The 15,667-nt window shown below is 35.8% G+C and overlaps 1 protein-coding gene across 2 annotated transcripts in view; it reads left to right on the plus strand.

Annotated features, from left to right (window-relative positions):
- The window catches only part of FRMPD4 (FERM and PDZ domain containing 4), a 350,102-nt gene that overhangs the window by 327,581 nt on the left and 6,854 nt on the right, over positions 1-15,667 (plus strand). Inside the window, exons 14-20 of one of the 2 annotated variants that reach the window (XM_039364275.1) lie at positions 6,295-6,414; positions 6,888-7,024; positions 8,967-9,093; positions 11,200-11,289; positions 11,637-11,816; positions 13,871-14,009; positions 14,467-15,522. In XM_039364275.1, coding sequence (XP_039220209.1) covers positions 6,295-6,414; positions 6,888-7,024; positions 8,967-9,093; positions 11,200-11,289; positions 11,637-11,816; positions 13,871-14,009; positions 14,467-15,522 — 1,849 coding nt within the window. Of the gene's footprint in view, positions 1-6,294; positions 6,415-6,887; positions 7,025-8,966; positions 9,094-11,199; positions 11,290-11,633; positions 11,817-13,870; positions 14,010-14,466; positions 15,523-15,667 lie in introns of both variants that reach the window. The other variant, XM_039364276.1, reaches the window with a different exon arrangement.

Consider the following 15,667-nt stretch of genomic DNA (forward strand, 5'->3'; position numbering starts at 1 on the left):
GTTTTGATTATATTTATAAAATTTTCTCCAAAGTCCATATAGTTTAATTGTTGTACCATAAATTGCCAGTTGACATTATCAAAAGCTTTCTGTGCATCTAAAACTATGCCATTTGTTTCCCTGGAGGCATTTTGTAATATTTCAAAGTATCTAAAATTATTCTTAGATTGTTCTTTATTTGTCTCTTTGGTAAAAATCCATTTTGATCTGGATGTATAAGAACAGAAAGGCACCTGCAAGAACAGAAAGGCACCCAAAAGGAGAAGCCACCTTCTGTTTGGTGATTCAATTATAAGGGATGTAAATTTAGGAAAGGACACAGAGGTTTCGAAAGAGGTCAGGTGTCTCCCAGGTGCTACTGCCAGTAGGGAGAAGAAGCGTATTTGTAAAATAATCAAGAATGCCAGCAAGGACTGTGATGTGGAGGCTATTGTACATCTTGGCACTAATGATCTGTCTCAAAAAGATGTACTCTCTCTGTGCAGAATGACTTCCAGAGCCTGGGGCAGGAACTTAGCAGAATAGGCTGTAGGCTTATTTTTTCAGAGGTCTTACCAGTGTATAAGGACCAAAATGGAAAAGGCCACTGTATAGCACAATTCAATATGTGGCTAAAGGAGTGGAGTAAAGGGGAAGGCTTTGGATATATTAGTCACAATGTCAGCAGCTGGTCCAATGAAAAAATGTACAAAAGAGATGGTTTGCATCCATCAAAGAAAGGGACTGAGTTATAAATTCACAGAGTTTTTGGAGGAATGTTTAAACTAAACAGCAGGGACAGTGAGCTAATTGATACAGAACATCCCTGTCCCCAGCAATCTAAAAATTATAGGGCTATCAGTGCATGTAACATAGATGTGTGTGTGGACAAGAACATCAACCTTGCTGTCAAGCAAAACCAAGCTCTTAATAGCGAGTGCCACACAAAGTGCACTAACCAAATAGGTGGTAAGACAATAGAGGAACTCAGGCATCACACAAGTTATGTAGAAAGTAAACACAGGTTGGTCATAAAAACTCAAATGTCTATACACCAATGCACAGAGTATGAACAGCAAACAGAGTGAACTAGAAATTTAGGTTAATGAGGGCGGATATGATATTGTTGCCATTACAGAAACATGGTAGGATGAAACCCACAAATGGAACACACAGCTAGAGGGATTTAAATTATTTAAAAGAAACAGACCAAATAAAATAGGAGGTGGAGTTGCTCTCTATATAAGAAATAACTACATCTCTACAGAAACAGAGCACAACAATGATGGAAACTGTCTTGAATACATTTGGGTCAATATAAAAGGGAGGGGAAACGATATTGCCATAGGTGTATACTATAGGCCACCCAACCAAACACAGGAAATAGATGAACTTTTTGCTAGTCAGTTAACTTAGGTACGTAGGAAGCACATCACAATAGTAATGGGGGACTTTAACTACCCTAACATCAACTAGGAGACAAACTGTGCACCAAGTGGAAGATCAAACAGATTCCTTGCAAACCTAACAGACAACTTTGTCTCCCAAAAAGTAGGGAAAGGAACTAGGGGATTAGCCATTTTGGATCTAATTCTCACTAACAGATGAAATGATAGAAGGTATTGAAGCCATAGGAACCTTGGGAGGAAGTGATCATGCAATATTGGAATTCAACATTATGGAAGCACAAGCAATAGAACACAGTCAAACTAGAGTCTTGGACTTCAAGAGAGCTAATTTCAATAAACTTAAGAGGGTTTGGGAAGGATTCCATGGATGAGAATCCTCCAGGGGAAAACAACTCAAGAAGCTTGGGAAATTTTGAAAAGTGAGATAATAAAAGCCCAGGCTAGCATAATACCAACAAAGAGGAAAAATAACAGCTCTCAAAAGAAACCAGCATGACTGCATAAAGAACTCTCTGATCAATTGAAAGATAAAAAGGACAAGTATAGAAAGTGGAAAGAGGGACACATAACTAAGTCAGAATATCAGCAAATAGCCCGAGCCTGCAAAGATGAAGTGAGGAAAGCTAAGGCTCAAAATGAACTAAGGCTTGCGACCAAAGTCAAAAATAATAAAAAAACTTCCTTCAAAATGTAAAAAACAAGAAAAAAGTGAAGGAAATGATTGGTCCATTAGTGGGTGAAAGTGGCAAGAAGGTGACAAGCAACAAGGAGAAAGCAGAACTATGTAACTCGTTTTTCACATCTGTCTTTACACAAAAGGAAAAAACACCAACCTATCAAAAATAGTGCCATTAAAAAACAGAATAGAAATTACAAGTTAAGATAGGCAAGAAAATGGTAAGTGAGCACCTGTCCAGCCTAGACGAGTTCAAATCACCAGGACCAAGGTTCTCAAGGAACTGGCTGATGTGATCTCAGAACCACTGAACTATATTTTTCAAAGATCCTGGAGCACTGGGGAACTAGCAGAGGACTGGAAAAGAGCTGATGTAGTTCCCATCTTCAAAAAGAAAAAAAAAACGGATCCAGGAAATTACAGACCTATTAGCCTGACCTCAATACCTAGGAAGATTCTGGAAAAGATAATCAAACAATGAATCAGCGAACACCTACAGGCAAACAAAGTCATTACTAAAAGCCAACACAGGTTTGTCAAAAATAGATCATGCCAGACAACTCTTATTGCGTTCTTTGACCAGGTGACAAAATTAGTGGACCAGAGGAATGCTGTGGATATAATTTACTTGGACTTCAGTAAGGCATTTGACAAAGTAGATCACAACCTACTACTTGATAAAATAGAAAAATGTGAGTTAGACAGCATCACCACCAGATGGATCTGTAGCTGGCTGACTGGCCGTACTCATCATGTGGTCCTCAATGGAACCACATCTACATGGAGGGAAGTGTGTAGTGGGGTGCCCCAGGGCTCTGTTCTGGGCCCAGTGCTCTTCAACATGTTCATCAACGATTTGGACGAGGGGATAGATGGGGAACTCATCAAATTTTCAGACGACACCAAGCTGGCAGGAATAGCCAACACTCCAGAAGACAGGCTTAGCATACAGGAGAATCTAGACAGACTTGAACACTGGGTGCTATCTAACAAAATGAAATTCAATGGTGAAAAAGTAAGGTTCTACATTTAGGCAAGAAAAACCAAATGTACAGGTATAGTATAGGGAGTACCTTGCTCAATAGTAGTAACTGTGAGAGGGATTTCGGAGTCCTAGTGGACAATCATTTAAATATGAGCCAGCAGTGTGCTGCAGCTGCCAAAAAAGCCAACACAGTGCTAGGCTGCATTAACAGAGGGATAGAATCAAGATCACGTAAAGTATTAATACCACTTTACAATGCCTTGATAAGGTCACACTTGGAATACTGCATCCGGTTTTGGTCACAACGATGTAAAAAAGATGTTGAGACCCTAGAAAGAGTACAGAGAAGAGCAACAAAGATGATTAGGGGATTGGAGGCTAAAACATAAAAGGAACGGTTGCTGGAATTGGGTATGTCTAGTTTAATGAAGAGAAGGACGAGGGGGGACATGATAGCAGTGTTCCAATATCTCAGGGGCTGTCACAAAGAAGAAGGAGTCAAGCTATTTTCCAAAGCGCCTGAAGGTAGGACAAGAAGCAATGGATGGAAACTAACCAAAGAGAGAAGCAACCTAGAACTAAGGAGAAACTTCCTTAGTTAGAACAATTAACCAGTGGAACAACCTGCCTCCAGAAGCGGTGAATGCTCCAACACTGGACATTTTTAAGAAGAAACTGGACAGCCATTTGTCCGAAATGGTATAGGGTTACCTGACTGAGCAGGGGGTTGGACTTGATGACCTCCAAGGTCCCTTCCAACTTTATTATTATTATTATTATTATTATTATTATTATTATTATTATTATTATTATTGTTGTTGTTATAAATTCAATCAAAAATCTCTTTAGTCTTTCTGCAATTATTGAAGCAAAAATTTTATAATCCACATTTAATAAAGATATTGGTCTATAATTCTTTATCTGAGTCAAATCTGAATCTTCTTTTGGTATTAAAGTGATATTGGCTTCTATCGATATATTTGGTAGTTTGCCCTCCACTAAAACTTCATTACATACTTCTTGCATTAATGGGCTTAGTATATCTTGTAGGCTTTTATAAAATTCTGCGGGTAGCCCATCTGGGCCTGGTGTCTTGTCATTTTTTTGTCTTTTTATAACTTCTGTCAGCTCCATCATTGTTATTTCCTCATTTTATGTGTTTTTGAAGTTCTCTGAAACCTTTGGTAAATTAGCATTTTCTATATACTGCCTTATTTTTATTTCTTCTTTATCATAAAGTATTTCATAAAATTTTTTAATTATATCATTTTGGTATTGTAAATCACCTCTCACATCTTGCAATTTATTTATTTGTTTTTTCTCTCTTTCTTTTTTTAATTTATAGGCTAACCATCTGTCCAGCTTATTAGCATTTTCAAAAAAGTTTTGTTTTGCTCTTTTGATTTGTTGAGCCATTTCTTCAGCTTCAATTAAGTTTAATTTGTGTTTTATTATCTCCATTTGTTTTTTAGACATCTTTTTTGTGGGGCTCTTTGTAATTCTAATTCTAATTTCATCAATTCTTTAGCTTCATTTGTTCTTGTTTTTTGCCTTATTTTTTTTCGCCATTTGAGTTATGGCTAATCCTCTAAAATATGCTTTGGCTGTATCCCAAATGTTTTGGAGTGATGTATCTTCTTTCTTATTTTCTTGAAAGAAAAATTCTATTTCTTTTGCTACTTTTTTTTATAAATTCTTTCTCTTTCAGTAAAGATTGAATCAATGTTCATTAGCAGTACTAATACTTTGCGTGATCTTGATTCTATGCCTGTTTATACAAGCCAGGATTGTATTAGCTTTTTTGGCAACTGCTGCACACTGCTGGCTCATAGTCAAGTGATTGTCCACGAGGACTCCAAGGTCCCTCTCACAATTACTGTATTTGAGCCAGGTCTCGCATAATCTGTACTTGTATCTTTGATTTTTCCTGCCTAAATGTAAAACCTCACTTTTCTCCACATTAAAATTCATTTTGTTGGATAGGGCCCATTGTTCAAGTTTGTCAAGATCTTTTTGGATCATGAGTTTGTCTTCTGGGGTGTTGGCTATTCCTGCCAGTTTAGTGTCATCTGCAAATTTGATGAGTTCCCTTTCTATTCTCTCATCTAAGCCATTCATGAAAATATTGAAGAGTACAAGGCCTAAGATGGAGCTTTGTGCTACCCCACTGCTCTCCATGTGAATGTAGTACCATTGAGGACTACTCGCTGAGTATAGTCTGTTAGCCCACTACAGATCCATCCAAAAGTGTTGTTGTCTATCCCACCTCTTTCTAGCTTACTAGAAAAAATTGAGGGGCTGCCACAAAGAAGAGGGAGTCAAATTATTCTCTAAAGACCAGAGGGGAGGACAAGAAACAATGGTTTGAAACTGATCAAAGAGAGAAGCAACCTGGAATTAAGGAGAAAGTTCCTAACACTGAGGACAATTAACCTTCAGAAATCGTTGGCGCTCCATCACTGGAGGTTTTTAAGAAAAGACTGGACAGTCACTTGTCTGAGATGGTATAGGTTTTCCTGCTTGAGTGGGGGGCTAGACTAGAAGACCTCCAAGGTCCCTTCTCTGTCTATTCTATTCCAATATGACATGGTCACTCTCACTCAAGATTGTGGCAATGTCTTCTTCTTCTCTATATGTAAGAATTAGGTCCAGTATAGCTTTTCCTCTAGTTCCCTCCTCTTCGTTTTGGATCACAAAGTTGTCAGCTAAGTTGGTTAGGAATCTGTTTTATCTCCCACTTACTGCAGAGTTTGTCTCCCAGTTGATAGCAGTGTAATTAAAGTCTCTCATTAATACTGTGGTATGTTTCCTACATACATTTGTTAATTGATGAGCAAAAAGTTCATCTTTTTCTTCTGTTTGGTTGGGTGCCCTGCAGTAAATGCTCATAGCAATGTCTTTTTTTCTTCCTTTTACTGTATATTGACCCATATGCATTATAGGAGGTTTTCATTCTTGGTTGATACTGTAAACAATATCTGTCTCTGATGTTGAGATCAACATCAGAGATCCTTTTTCTTAGAATTGGCTAAGCATTTTTAAATACACTCTAATAACATTGCCTTGGCTACTGACTATAAAGTGACACGGAGAAAAACAGAAAATTCATGGTTTATTTTGCACAGTTTGGGAGTTAATATCTTCTTTTAAATTTCCCTTCAGTCATCTAATGGTTCCTGAATTATTTTAGAAAGAATACAGTGTCAGGTCCTCTGAATTGTAATGAAAGTATTTTATTTCTCTAGGTGACCCAAAGACCAAGCTCCCATAAAATGAGATGCCTGTTCAGAATCAGTTTTGTTCCAAAGGATCCTATTGATCTTTTAAGACGGGATGTGGTTGCCTTTGAATATCTCTATGTACAGGTATATTACAGAGTTGAACATAGCATCATGAAATGTCAATAAAGTTACTTGCATGGTTCTTTTTCTGAAGTTTCCTTGCAGTTAAAATTATTTTTAATATTTTTATTACAGTGGATTTCAGCATCCCTGATGATGACTTTGAAATACAGAAGAGCTAGATTTCACTGTTGTTGTTGTTTTAATCTGCTACATTTTCTGAGTTTATTGTTCCAGTGAATCTGGAAGGGTGTGATTTGGAATAGGTTGCTTTTGGCCCTGTAAACACAAAAATAAAAGTGTTATTCTGGTAACTCCAAATTATCAACTTAATATACCACACTTGTCCTTTTAATCCTAGTTATTTATGGATGGTTCATCTGGCAGTGTTAGTTCCTGTTCATTATGAGCTTGCCTTTTTGGAGAAGAGATAGTCATAATGCAGTATCTAAAAAAGGTGTTTAAGCTTGATATTCCCTCTGCTGTTTTTTTGACAGAGCTGTAATGATGTGGTTCAGGAGAGGTTTGGGCCTGAGCTAAAATATGATATTGCACTGCGATTGGCAGCATTACAAATGTATATTGCAACAGTGACCACAAAAGACACACAAAAAATCTCCCTGAAGTACATTGAGTAAGTATAGAATACAAGTTTCATAACGTGTATTAGAGTTATATAAAATTTGTAGTGACTGAAATGGATTCCACTTTAAAATTTAATGGCTTTATTTGAAAAAAAAACCTCTTAATGTTTATGCTTATATGAGAATTTGAGTAAACTTTAACTCATATTTTACATTTGGAGATGATTGTCAAATCAACTTAAGTTATAACACTGGAACTTCCTCACCAACATCATTTATTATTTACTGTTTAATTTCCCGGAGTGCTGACAGACTCTTGAAACAGTATTTGCTTTATTTGGATACATTTTTTGTTGAAGATTTTAATTACAGTAGTAAAAACTAATGGAAACTTTAAAAAAGAAAAAATGTAAAAAAAAAGAATAAAAAGTGCAGGAAAAAGAAAAAATATGATAAAGAAAAAGAAAAGAAATGTATTAAAATGTTACTTCCAACCTTTACTACCACATGTATAGACAAATTTAATAACTCTTCATCCCCATAAGGTTATCAGTAGATATTTTTACATCCGATATTTCATCCTTTATCTATAAACAAATCTATAAAACATCAACATTTCAATCTTGGTATCATACAATCCATACAGGATTGCCAGAACTTTGGAAATAAATCTCTTATTTGAATCTTGATCAAATAAACCACCTTTATATTCCTTTCTTTTACTTCTAAAGGTCTTCAAGGATCTGTTTTAATATTTCCAATATTATGCTTTATGTCATTTTTAAGTCACATTTAATCAGCACAAAAATAGGCTTGTTTTTTTATCTTCTATTTAGAATTTTTAATCCCCTCTAGTGTCCATTTAAAATTATAAAGTTGCTTATCTTTATTATGAATCAGATAGGCAAAATAAATCTGTTTCCCACAAGAAGCTATTTTTATAGTTAATTCCAAAATATTAGAGTAAAAGTAAATATTCTCAATTTAACTGGACCTGCATTTGTAACTTTTTAAGATCAAAATCTTATATAACCTTTTGCTGTTTATCTCAAGTTAAGTTTTTAAGTTTGTGTCACCTTGGCAAGAAGAAGAAGAAGAAGAAGAAGAAGAAGAAGAAGAAGAAGAAGAAGAAGAAGAAGAAGAAGAAGAAGAAGAAGAAGAAGAAGAAGAAGAAGAAGAAGAAGAAGAAGAAGAAGAAGAAGAAGAAGAAGAAGAAGAAGAATAAGAAGAAGAAGAAGAAGAAGAAGAAGAAGAAGAAGAAGAAGAAGAAGAAGAAGAAGAAGAAGAAGAAGAAGAAGAAGAAGAAGAAGAAGAAGAAGAAGAAGAAGATGATGATGATGATGATGGAGTTGGAAGAGACTTTGCAGGTCTTCTAGTCCAACCCCCTGCTCAGGCAGAAAACCCTATACCATTTCAGACAAATGGTTGTCCAGTCTCCTCTTAAAAATTTTCACTCTTGGAGCATTTACAATTTCTGGAGGCAGATTGTTCCACTGATTAATTGTTCTAATAGTCAGGAAATTTTTCCTTAGTTCTAGGTTGCATCTCTCCTTGATTTACATCCATGGCTTTTTATCCTGGCTTCAGGTGCTTTGGAGAATAGCTTGACTCCCTCTTCTTTGTGGCAGCCCCTAGATATTAGGACACTGCTATCATGTCACCCCTCATCCTTCTCTTCATTAAACTAGACATACCCAATTCTAGCAACTGTTTTTTATATGTTTTAGCCTCCAGACAGAGTATATTCTTATATTACATTGTATTCTATAATATAATAGTGTATTCTATAATTATATAGAATACACTATAAATTTAGAAGAATATTTTTTTAATTTAAAAAACAAAGAACATTTTTGACAATTTTAACAGCATGAATAGATAAACAACCCATATTTGCTGGACCATATAACTGTTTTCTCAGATTGCATGGGCTCTTATAAACATAGGTAATTCTCATAGAAATATGAATTATGGATATGTTTTAAATTACAGAAAAGAATGGGGACTTGAAACTTTTATTCCACCTGCTGTACTGCAGAGCATGAAAGAAAAGAACATAAAGAAAGCACTTTCACACCTTGTCAAAGCAAATCAAAATCTAGTTCCTCCAGGTAAAAAGGTAATATATTTGCATCTTAATAAAAATACATTTTCATAATAAAGAGAGCAGAATCTAAAGGAAAGAATTTAAAAGAAATCTTTCAGACACAAAAAATGACCAACTTGTTTTTTAGAGATTGTCTGGGTCTACAATGAGTAGTGCTTATATATGCTATATGCTTAAGAAGAATGGATAAAATAATTTAGCAAAATCATTTTTAATATTGAAAATACTGGGAATTGTTAGTCGCAAGAACATAACTTTTCTGTTCATTTGATTTGATTGAGTTGGCTCTGCGTTACATAACAAAGGTGCTTGAAAATTCTTTTCCTATTTTAAATTGTCTATCTAGGGATCTTCCAGTGCCATATATCTTTCTCATCATGTAATCCCTTTGATTTTTTTTAATACCATCAAGTGAACTATTCTGATTTATTTATTAACGTTTGACATTAAAGGATGTAGGCTCTGGTTTCTTGAGATTCACATCATATTGGATACATCTGAAATATGCTTCATATATTAAAAGACATCACTAGATAGAGGTAATCTCTCCTGAATTCCCTTCATTTCAGAGCAATGTATGATGCAAGGATGTATTTAGCTTTCTTTCTCTGAAACAGTCTAGACCAGTGGTGGCGAACTTATGGCACGGGTGCCAGAGGCGGCACTCAGAGTCCTTTCTGTGGGCACACGTGCCATTGCCCCAGCCTTGTCTCTCCCCGCGACTCCCTCCTCAGCAGCAGCTTCCCTGGAGGAGAGTCGCCCCGAGCATGGCCCACGCAGAGCAGCGCTGCCAAGGACATGGCAGCCAGGCAGCATAGACAAGACTCTGCCCTCATGCCCCATCATGCATAGTTGATGCTACAGGGCGCGGGCAGAGAGCGTGACCACCATGGGCTGCCTGGGCAGTCTGTGGCAGGCCCTGGAGGTAGTGAATGGCCCTGCGGGCAGGCGGGGTGGGAGCAGAGAGGGGGCAGGGCAGGGGATGGAGCAGGGGCGGGGCTAGTTTTTGGGCACTCGGTCTCTAAAAGGTTTGCCATCACAGGTCTAGACTAGTTTTGCACATTTGTAAATGATTTGGAAAAAAACATTGTACCTTCTGCATACACACTGAAGAAAGTGGAGGTCACTTTAATGAAAATTAGAGAGATGCTGTGCTCACACTAGAATCAACCTGAGTTAATTCTTCTGAATTATTTGCAAAGCATGCAAATCTAGAAATCTAGACAATGTCTTGTCAGAAATTGAGATTAGATAGAGGAAGTCAATTCTTCGTAAGGCTTCCTGATTTTAGCAACAGCATGGTCAAGCAAAGTTCTCACTGAACCTTTGTGGGTCATTTTCATGTTATTAGAGTTGTGGATCTCCAAGGTTATTGTAAAGATTTTGCTCAAGGTTATAGCCACTGTTTTCTCCATTTCCTCAGAATCTCTTTAAGCCACATAAGGATCGAGAGATATGCTGATAAATTAAGATGCTGGTGGATTCTACAACAGCTTCCCTAGTTTTAATATCTGAATGCTTCCAGCCTTATGCCTGCTATTGCTGGCTAATTATTGGGTTTGGGGAGGGATAAATCATGGGGGAGGAAAGTAGGAACCATTGCAATAGATCAGTGTTTCCCAAACTTGACAATTTTAAGGCATGAGGACTTCAACTCCCAGAATTCCACAGCCAGCGTTGCTGGCTGTGGAATTCTGGGAGTTGAAGTCCACATGCCTTAAAATTGTCAAGTTTGGGAAACACTGCAATATATGGTATGATCTGCATTTCTCTGGTTTATGATTGGGAGAAAGAGTTTAGTTCAGATATGCTTGCCTTTGAGTTGTTATTAACACAGAATTCCAAAGATTCTAAGAACTTGGCCTACTTTGTGCAAGATTTGCTGAAGCATTTTGGACTTATAAGTATCAACCAGAGACAGACACAAAAGGGGAATCTTTTCTACTGGTTAGAAGTGCCAGGAAATTCCAAAATCTAAAAATGACCACGGTGTCAAAAAAATACCTACTTATGAATGGACCTGTAGGCTTAGACTCTACAATCAGATCTAATTCATATAATCAATGAGCAGACCTGTGTTTTATCTTTGGAATAATTTTTTTAAATGTTTTCCCTCAGCTGTCTGCTCTGCAAGCCAAAGTTCACTATCTCAAGTTTCTCAGTGACCTGCGACTATATGGAGGACGGGTGTTTAAGGCAACATTAATGGTGGGCTTGTTTCTCCTGACTTTTTAGTTTTTGTCAAGTAAACTGAAAATTGATAATGACGGGATAATCACATAATTGCATTATAAATAATATTGAACCAAGTTGTACAATGTCTAATATTATTTTCCATAATATTATATCATTTATATTAGACTTGTTTTTCACAAGGCCAAGTATTTAAATTTAAGAAAGCCTTCAATATACTTTCTGAAAGGAGCATTTTGATCTATAGCTTATTAATATTAGGAGTTAAATGGGATACATTCAGTGAAATAAAGCTGTATGGATCTATATGCATAATGGCACTATATAAAGTTCTGTCCTTTTTATTTCCTTTGTTGTAGCAGGGAGAAAAACGTTCTGAAGTCACCTTACTAGTGGGACCACGGTATGGCATTAGCCATGTAATCAATACTAAAACAAATCTTGTAGCTCTCCTGGCAGATTTTAGCCATGTGAACAGAATTGAAATGTTTGCAGAAGATCAAGCTATTGTCAGAGTTGAGCTTCATGTGTTAGATGTAAAAGTAAGTTGATCGCTGATTAGTATTAACAACAACAGAGCTGTTTATTGTAAGAATATTAATTAAAAAAATTCAGTCAGTTATTCAATTTTGGTGATCAGCTTTAGAATTCTATATTGAATTAGGAATTTAGAATTAATTCTACTACATTGCAATAATGCATGGGCATTAGAAAACTGGAAAAACTTTTTTAAAGTTTTATTTTAAAATAAAATTATTGTGACAAATTCACTTAATATTTTAAGTAAAATATTTGTTCTCTTTACTTCTTAATCTTATTTTCAGATTTAGTATTCTAATGCTATTGTGAAAGAAATAAAGAACAAAAGTTTATTCATAAAAAATCCACATAGGAATAATATTGAGATTTGAAAGTATTTGGAGATTATTATTTGTAGTTGAAATATAATTTTGGAAATGATAAGTATCTTGGAAAATTCAATCACAATCTTTTATTTATTTTGAACTAAAATTCATGGTTGTTCTGTTTAGAATCAAGCTAAGATTTATTCACAAAATTTTCTTGTATTGCTTTAATGAAATTTAGGGGTATTAAATAGTAGCTTTTCTAATTTTGTATACTGCCTGATTCCTTTCAAGCAAAAGAGAAATAACTAATCTGTTCTTCATTTGATGTTTTTACTACTGTGTTAATGGCACTGAATCAAAAAGAAATTATTATTTTTGCTTTACATGATTTCAAAAAATATTTTTAAAGGAAACCTGACTGAATCCTTATACCAGCTAAATAATAAGTTATAATGATAACAACTCAGTAATTTTTCTCATACAACTTTCAAAAAAGATGCTGTAAGGTCCTGCCTCAGTTAGTACTCCCAAGAAAGCAGACCTCTTAAAACTGGCATTGTTTCAAAAGGAACTTTTATTGAGAGATAGTGAAAGCAGAAAGGCAAGGCAAGATCTGAATAATTCCCATGCAAAGCATTACATTAAAACTACCCTTTCAAACCCCATCCCAGTACCCAACTGTCCAGTTTGACTTCAGCCCATCCACAAGTGCAAAGTTGTTATGGGAACTGGAGCGATAAGGCACAGTTCTCAGGCGTTGTAGTCTGTTTCCAGCAGAGTAAAGATAAGGCAGATGGCCCCAGGCACATTCCTCTCCCCCACCCCAATTTCACACTCAGAGAGATAAATCAAAGATGAAAAGAAAAGGTAGAGGAAATACATCCTAGAGCCCACAAGACTTCCCCCCTCCCAACAGAGTACAACCTCCCCCCTCCCAACAGAATGGCAGAGCCCCAAAAATGAAGTTTGAGGGGATGTGACAGATGCTATCTTGACCAGAATGGCCCAGTCAGTTAGGAGAGAACAATGTTGACCTCATACAGGTCTGTTAAAAGAGATAGCTTTTTTTATTCACACACAGAGTTCTTTCCCCAAAGTTAAATGATTTATCATTTCAGCTGTCTATTTCAGAATACTTGTGTATTCTGTCTAGACCATTTCTGCAGCTTCTATTGCCACTGCTTTGTGTTATTGGAAGTATAAGCCTTGATCATAAGATACAACCTATCAAGTAGGAAGCTAGGGCAAACACTTCCATATTTGTATGATCCCACAATTCAGCTATGCTATAACCTAGAACCAGTTTCAAACAGATATAAATAATTCTTCAGAGATGATTACACCAGACATAATAGTCTCTTTCATAGTTTTCTTGATAATGTGAAATATTATTATTGGAAGGATAACTGAATCCCTCCAATTATTTTATTGCAATTCTTAGTATGTTTGTAAACAATTTTTGTACAGTATAGTAATATTTAATAGCAATGTTTCATTGTTATGATTTCTGCAATTTATTGCATATGCCAGAGAAGATATTACTATAAAAAGCTGTTATTTCCCCTATGTATATCTGACAAATTCATGGAAATCCATTGAATATCATGATAAATATGTTTAAGATCATTATGTAAATGTAAATATAATTAAAATATCTGTATATTAACATATATCTAATTCTTTGTTTTATTTCCAAAATCTACTGAATTTTAGTTGCTTTCTGATAATATGTTTTTTTTAATGCATAGCCAATCACGTTGCTGATGGAATCATCAGATGCCATGAATCTTGCATGCTTAACAGCTGGATACTATAGGCTCCTAGTTGATTCCAGGCGATCAATATTTAACATGACCAACAAGAAAAACTGTGGGACCTGTGAAACAGGTAATTAATATTACAGTGCAGTGAACAATGCTTCTATTTCATCCATTGGAGATCTTTGATAGCAAAGCATTTAGTTTTACAAATATGATTTCTAAATTAAAAGTGACATTCTTGAACCTGAACATCTGATTCATGTTAGCTTTCTTATCTGCTTGTGTCCAAATAGAATTGTTCATGGTACTTTTTTAGAGTAGGCAGTCAAAATAGATTTGCTTTTTTATTTATTTTTATTGTAAATCCTTATAAAATTCACTGTGGATATTTCCATGACATAGAAAGAATTCATCAAGAGCAGCTCAGAATGGATAGGTTTTAAAAGTATATTCAAGGTCATATAAATAGGATAAACCTCAAAGAGTTAATGTTTAGGAAATACAAATAATTTAATCTGAAATATTCAAATACTACATAATCTATTTTGATAACTCACTTTTTTCACCTCATACCATTCTTTTAGGGATTGAAACTAAAGAGAAATTTAATCATCATGGATCTGAGTGGAACTGTGTAACCAAAATGACTACATTCTCAGCAGCAGAGCAGGAAGCCCATATGTTTGCTGATAATAAACAAAAAACTGCAGAGGTCTCTGATAGCGCTATATGTTCAAAAGAACATAGACATCTGTACATAGAGAATGTTTATAATTCAAGCGGACTTGATCAACAGCTGGCTAAACAAAATGACTTTGCAGAAATAGAAGATAATGGAAATTCAAACCAGCAACCCATGCTTTCCTTTTCTGGAGGATTGGAATCAAATAAGAAAATTCAAGGATCTCTAAGAGCTGCAAAAGTATTTTTTATTTTTGGAGATCATGATTTACACGGTGTGAATCCTCAAACTCTTGGCTATGAAAGATTATTGGATGAAAGTCCAGAAGCATTAGATAAACAGACCACCCTTTATATAAGTCATGCTAATGACATTAAGAGTTTGGAGTTGTCCCCAGATGCTGAAAGTTTTCATTTTGCTGCTAATTCTGGTTATGCAGGCTTATGTGATGGCAAAATGTTTGAAGGCGCTGAAGGAATAGAAGAGCCTCTGCTGCATGATATTTGCTATGCAGAGAACACAGATGATGCTGAAGAGGAAGATGATGTCAGCTGTGAGGAAGACATTATGGTTGGAGAAATTGAGAGGTCTGCTCTTCTCAGTTTTTCAGGTTCTAGTGATGATATCATAGACTTAACATCCCTCCCACCTCCAGAAGGTGATGATAATGAAGATGACTTTCTGTTGCATTCTCTAAATATGGCCATTGCTGCTCCTCCACCAGGATTCAGAGATAGTTCTGATGAGGAAGATTCTCAGAGTCACACCGCACAGTACGGAGCAGACAAGGAGGAAACTAATAATGTTGGAAGTACTGATATTCCAGTGTCACTTATTGATGCTATCCCTACTAATCCTGAAGACAAATGTGAAAAAGGAATGGAAGATGTGGTATCTACGCTTCAAGCCCTGAAGGCCTTATCTGCTTCTAAGGAACACCAGATGAATGAAAATTCAGGTTCTTTCACCACTGTTACCTTTATTCATTGAAAGAAATCATATCATTTCATCCCTTTTCCCCATTTAGGCTTTTCAGCATTAGCTCTTTTGAAAACATTTTGTTATTGTGTTATTACTTTTTGACCATCACCTATAGATACCAT

Source organism: Crotalus tigris, unplaced genomic scaffold, assembly GCF_016545835.1.
Source record: "Crotalus tigris isolate CLP2741 ecotype Arizona unplaced genomic scaffold, ASM1654583v1 scf7180000019707.1183690, whole genome shotgun sequence".
Classification (NCBI taxonomy): Eukaryota; Metazoa; Chordata; class Lepidosauria; order Squamata; family Viperidae; genus Crotalus; species Crotalus tigris.